The following is a 6284-nucleotide window of genomic DNA, read 5'->3' as shown; positions in this document are numbered from 1 at the left end:
CCCGGCCCACCCACTGCCACCCCTCACATTCACCCCGCGATCGAAGCGGCGCCAGACCAGGGGCGTAGCGTAGCGGCACCCCGCTGCCATCGCGGCCCAGCCGCCCTGTCTCCAGCCGCACGCACCTCCCTGCTCCAGGTAGCCGTCCTCGGTCGTGTGCCCCGGGCCGTTCTGGCCCACGGTTGCGCTCGCGCCGAGGAGGTGGGGGTGGGTATGGGCAACCGCAGCGAGCTTGGCGCCTGCTGCTACAGCATCGATGGGTTTTCAGGGAGGATACTTCCTTGGCCCCTGCTCGCTTGGTGCCTGCAACGTGTGGAAAGCGCGCGGCTGGGACATAAGGGTAAAATTAATAAACGATAAATTAGAATGAACCGAGAATGAACTCTGTCGCGCGTGTCCATAATCCGGCCCTAGTGTAATGACTGCTTTTACTAGAGAACTCTTTACCATCACAGCCTCGCTCTCTTCTCCCCATTGAGATGAGGTACCAAGAGCAGGCAGGATAGCGCAAGCGGCTGTTCTTGACGAGGCTCGGTGACACTGGCGGCAATGCAAGAGCGACCTGGCTGTATCGCGCACAGGGTACACTACGAGGTGCCGGACAATGTTTCACCGCCAACTTCCGAAACCGATTCCCTTCTTGTGCGAGCTCGCAAATCGTGCGACACCCCCCGCCGAGCGCACCCCTCTCTCCTTGCTATTGACAGTATCAATATTAGTCCGACCGCCCACACCCTTCGCTTCCCCCTCTCCCCTCTCGATATCGGACCATATCGTTTTATGCGCCGCTCTCTCCCCTCCCCCCCGGTGCTGCGCTAGGCTTTTGTCTCCGCGGGACCTCCCCCTCTCTCCCTTACCCTCCCCTCTCTCTCTCCGCTAGCCTTCATGTCCACCGACCCGCTCCCGATTGCTAGCCCATCCGCACAATATTGGTTTCTTGTCAGAAGGGGAGCCAACTTGGCCTGGGAGGGGAGGAGGGCGCGCGGCGGCGGCGAGGGCGGCGGTGCGGTGATACGGACCTGCCGCCCGCCGGCTCTCAGACGGACTTTATGAAGTGACTCCCACACGTCCACGCCGCCTGGATAGTGCGGATGGTGCGCAGATTGGAATCTTAGGCCCCCGCTGGCTGATTACAAAGAGACGTCAGCCGCGCCGAGAAAGGCAGACAAGACTCTGAGGGGTGTGCATTTCCCACAATGAGGAAATGCTTTGAACCTAATTTCGACAAATATTATGTCTCTAACCGAAAAAATAAATGGCACAGAAACGGACTACGGTAGTTGTAGCCAAGTGTCAGCCTTTGGTGTCAAAACAGCCTGGCCCTCGGCCTGGCCTAAGATGCAAAAGAAAACTATTTTTGTGATAATACGTTAAAAAATCACGTTTGTGGAATTTGCTGTTGACAATAATTGCTAGTCCCAAATAGACATATATTTGTAATTACGGGAGTCCGGGCCTCACCCCTGGCCGGGCCGCACCCTCCTCTGCACGTGCCGCCACGTGGCGCTCACCTGGACCTGGAGAGGGCGAAGGTGCTGAGGACACGTCCACCTCGAGACGAGCTATACACTTCTGCACTCTGCACCCCTCATTGTGATATTCTGCTGCTTACCAGCGTGGAATAACGCTGCCATGCGTTGAAATCTCTGATGTAGTGCATTCTTGGTAATGCGGGCGGTTTGAATGAAGACGAGTAATGTGTGTTTATCGCAGTAAATCTAACCAAGTATGTTTGTCTGTTTCAGGTCTAGAAGCCCAGGTGCAGGAAACCTCAAAGGACCTCTACTGGATCTAGGGGATTCACTTGCTGTCCGGGACCTAACAAAATGTGATGAAAGTGTAAATACTGTTTGTAATTTATGAAATTAGAACTGTTTTATGAAGATGTATGATCGACGTTTCGTGAGTGTGATAACCCTAAGTGCGAACGAGTGTGTCTGAGTCCATTGGACTTAGCTGTGCGGTGTGTATGAATATCTCAAAGAACAGACCAATAACTGAACTCGTAGAAATAGGGTTTAGTTCCAAAAAATAAGAATCTTATTGTATTTATTTCTTTATATTTTGTGAGAGTGAAATTCATCTATATAATTGTAATTGCATCACTGAAAGTTGTTGGTTTTTGTATCAGATAGTTCTGTTGTTGCGAAGGTATTCGTTCGTCGGACAGCACTGTTAAGCGCTTGACTCGTGTCCACGCACTGTGTAAATGTGGGTGATATGGACCACTTCTTGTTTTTACTTTCTCTCGATAATTTTTGTTACCCTGTATCTTTTCCACCGTTAGAGATATTTATAAAATGCGCTTCTGCAAGAATGATTATGTATAGAACTGTATTTATTGTCGTTATTTCTTCTTACTTGTTTTCACTCACACGCCGTGTTGAGCTCCGCTCACTCCTGTCCCTGGTTTGGTCGCTCACCGGCGAGAATGAACGCAAACGGCGCCCCAGAGACAGACCTCCCTTGTTGACCCCGCAACTCGGAGGTGTGTTTGGGGGGCAGCGTCAGGGCGGTGATGAATATTGACATCGGCAAGTCAATATTTTTTACTTAGTCTGATGAGAACTGTGATATAGCGTGTCCGACGTGCGATCCACTGCGCAGTGCATCCCGACCTGGAGGATGAACTGAATGTGTGCCGGATTGCAGACGCGGAGGATACTGCGACTCTGTACACTATGAGTAATGTTATATAGATGGGGCGGTTATGTTACGCCCCAGGAATTAACTTAATGTCCGCATTTTTATGCACCACTCCTATCATTTCTGTACATATAATACCATGTATTCGACAAATAGTGCAAATACTAATTGTAATTCCTACAGTTAAAGTTTCAGCATAGAAAAGGCAGATGAGTGATATTGTTATGCTTTTAATCGTCCGTCGACCTTGTCGGTCGTCAGGACGTTCAGCTTGAGAGGCGGGAACACTGCCACCATTCGCATGCATATTGACCAATAGCACAATTCACACTATATTTTATTTCTTAAAGTGAATAAAAGCCTTCGTTTAAATAAAACCATGGCCAAAATTATTGAAAATTAAGAGGCCATCTCCGTCTCTGGAATTTCGAATACTTTAAGCATATCCGCCGCGTTACTTTTGGAAAGCTCAGTTTACGCCGGACTGTTGACTGTCCTGCCTGCATGCTGTGTCAGTCTGTAATGCCAGTTTCAATAAAATGTTAAAGTATGCTACTTTTTGTGTATTTACTTCTCTGCCTCTAATGAGAAGCCCTGACCCTGAGGTTTAGAGTTACAGAACAATACCAGAATGAATTCCAACAGAGTACACTCACCTCCACCGGAGACGCCTCTCCCAAAACGGGAAGCCATTGAGACCTCAACAGACTTTTCAAGAGGATCGTTTAGCGCGTCTAGCTCACGAGATTCCTTCTGGTTCCTTGTCGGGCCCGGGCGGCGGGACTCGCTCCGCCTGCCCCACCCCGCCTCGCAGCACCCCGCGGCAACCCCACCAGACCCCGCCCCGCCAGGCCCAGCCCCCTCGGCGGCAAGGCTTCTAATTAACCGGGAAATTCGAGAAAGTGGCAAAAGGAAGTGAGGGAGCAGGGTAACGAGGGGGGAGATGGAGAGACGCTGCATGTCAATTTGGGCCCCGGGAAGGGCAGCGGTAGCGGTGTGAAAAAGGAGTCGAGCTGAGGTGTCGGAAGGGTGCTCCGCGCTCGGCCTGGCTCGAACACAAGGCGCAGGGGTTGCCCCAGCTTGCAGCCGGGAAAGCTTTTTAAAACGCGCAAAACGTGTCGCAAATGCTTTCATTCAAATGATTCAACAGGTCGCTCAAAAGGGTTTTCTTCCCATACGTCGCGCCCCGACAGGCATGATCTCGAGCATAATGCAGAAGTCCCCCAAGGTGGCCTGGTGGTTAGTCAAGTCAAGCCTGTACAAACGCGGCGACATAAGGTGTACAATTATTATTTGCGTCTCTCATTAACGAAAGTGATTTCTCAGGAGCACGTCTCAGTGAGCTATAATGTAGTTCTGCTGAGGTGTGTGAGTCCCCCCTCCTCTACTTCCTCCACACCCCTCACCCACAGGACCCCTCACTCACAGGAATGTAGTTCTCACCCGGCCGAGTGGAATGACTCGGAAAGCCCACACTGGATGCATGCATTATTGCGAATGGAAACATGGAGCTAAAATTGAGACCAGGAAGTCAATCAGCTGATTAGGGAAACAAAATAATCCAGACCAAAGACATATTCACAGCAACAGAACCAGGGGATTTCGTTTGTTGTTCAGAGAAAAGTTTTTGAAGAAAGATGTAAACCACTAAAGTTGGCAAAATTTCAGTACTGATCTACCAAATTGGTGTAATAACTTATGTTAGCCCGTTTCAGTACTCAGTGCGTTTAAAGCAGTTTAAAGACAAACCAAGGAGAAGAGAAAATGTGCTGTGAACGACTAAAACGCGTGGAACGTATACTTTTCAGTTTGGCAATTGCTAGAGGTAATAGTTTAGTTCAAGTTCAAAGACGAAGAGGTATTATCGATATTAAGCATAAAGTCTGCATCTAGGTGTGTGGAGTAATGTGTGAGTGTGTGAGTGAAAACCTGGGAGGCGAGGAAAAGTAATCGATCCCAAGTTTCTATTGCAATAAATGGGCCAGACCCATTCGCTGAAAGTCAAAGCTTTCCCCAGGCCGGTGCCGAGGTGCCGGACACCCCGCCTCCGACTCCCCGGTCGGCTGCTCTCGCTCCACTGCGCCTCTCACGAGAGTAATCAATCAAGAAAGGCCAAATAACCTCTGGTAGATGGGCCAAATGAAAACAATTTCTCGAGTCCCGCTTCGCGGTGCTCGCGGGAGGCGTGCAGGCCGGCGGGGGTGCGAGTGAGAGCGCTGCTGCGCGCCGCTGCGCCGCGGGTGGCGCGCGCGCTCAGGTGGAAGCAGGACGCTTAGCTTTGGCGATTATTACTTCTCTTCGAGTGGCCCTCAAAGTGAGCATTGTGAGAGCCCGGGCTCGATACGTGTCGCGGACGTGTAATTCCCACACAACTTGCAAGGGCAGCTATCGCCGGCCGCACTCCGCCGAATGAATCGGGACACGGGAAGCACGGATGAGGTAACACTTCCCGCGCCGCCCATTGCGGGGAAACTACTCTGCACGAGTGCTGATCGGTAATTAGAATGTTATTAGTAGGCGAGCCAACCTGTTATTCATTCGCTGAGAAAAATGTTAATATTATTAAGTGCTTAGAGTAGTAGAGCACGGGAGGCACGAGAGAGAGAGGGCGAAGGGGCAGACAAGGGAGATAGGGCGCTCAAAGGGTTGAGGGCTGCTGGCTTTTCTTTTAGAAATATGAGGAAACAAGAGGAGAGCGCTAGAGGTCCCGCCGGGCCCCCGCCCGGTCCCCGGCTCGGCCCAGACTTGCGCCCGGCGCGAAAAAAAGAGGCGCACGAAAAGCGATAAGGACATAAATCAGGGGTCGCGTCTGCGCCGCCGGGGCGTGTTGAGAGTGTGTGCACCCGGCCCCGCCCGGCCCGGCTCGGATGAGAGAATTAAGGAGAGAGAGTGAGAGAGAGAGAGGCTGGGACCTCGGGTCCACCGGGTCCACCCCCTCGACACGCAAATGGAAGGCATTTCTACCTGGAGCAGGGCTGCGCTACTGAATGGCCCCGCGGGGTCAGCCCCCGCCACCGCCGCCACCCCACTCCGCGCGCGCATGGGCCGATTAATAAAGTTGTCTGCGGTATGGTTTATAGAGGCGCCAGGTAGAATGCCCCCGACGCGCGCATACGTGTGTGTGTGTGTGTGTGTGTGTGTGTGTGTGTGTGTGTGTGTGTGTGTGTGATGACATTCTTTGAGTCCAATTTACTTGACCCTCCCAATCTCTCCGTCATATCAGACGCATATTTCTCCCCCCGGTCGCATAGACTTAATTAATATTTATCACCCCCTCCGCATTATGGTGATCGGAAAGGACACCATAAATCCATTCTTTTGGTGATAAGAGCCACCCAACCCCCTGCTCCGCGCGGGTCCGTGGCGGGCCGTCCCGCGACCGCAAATGGACCGCTCTGGGAAAGACTGCGGCGCGACGCGCAGCAATGGCGCTGTCTATAGATTTGTTCTCGCTGCCGTCCGCAACGCCCCCGTCACTCACTCGGGGCGCTGCTGCTGCGGTTATTGATCGGCTCCCCCTGCCCTTTGCAAATCGGCTGTTGGCCAAGGCCATACAGCCGCCTGTTCGTTCAGCGCTCATCCTCGGCCGTTTCTTAGGCGCGGGTCTTGCAGAGTGCCCCCTCCTCCCCCCCTCCTCC

General features: G+C 52.4%; 1 protein-coding gene across 2 annotated transcripts in view; it reads left to right on the top strand.

Moving 5' to 3' along the window:
* Positions 1–3201, top strand: part of LOC113204570 (protein vestigial) — a 32490-nt gene extending 29289 nt beyond the window's left edge. For both annotated transcript variants that reach the window (XM_052264764.1, XM_026419780.2), the window contains exon 6: positions 1746–3201. In XM_052264764.1, the coding sequence (XP_052120724.1) occupies positions 1746–1795 (50 nt within the window). In that variant the 3' untranslated portion in view covers positions 1796–3201. The remainder of the gene's footprint in view (positions 1–1745) is intronic.
* The last annotated feature ends 3083 nt before the right edge of the window (positions 3202–6284 follow it).

The sequence above is a fragment of the Frankliniella occidentalis genome, unplaced genomic scaffold (assembly GCF_000697945.3).
Source record: "Frankliniella occidentalis isolate FOCC.00 unplaced genomic scaffold, Focc_3.1 Scaffold21, whole genome shotgun sequence".
NCBI classification, from domain to species: Eukaryota; Metazoa; Arthropoda; class Insecta; order Thysanoptera; family Thripidae; genus Frankliniella; species Frankliniella occidentalis.
This window is presented reverse-complemented; position numbering and strand designations above follow the sequence as displayed.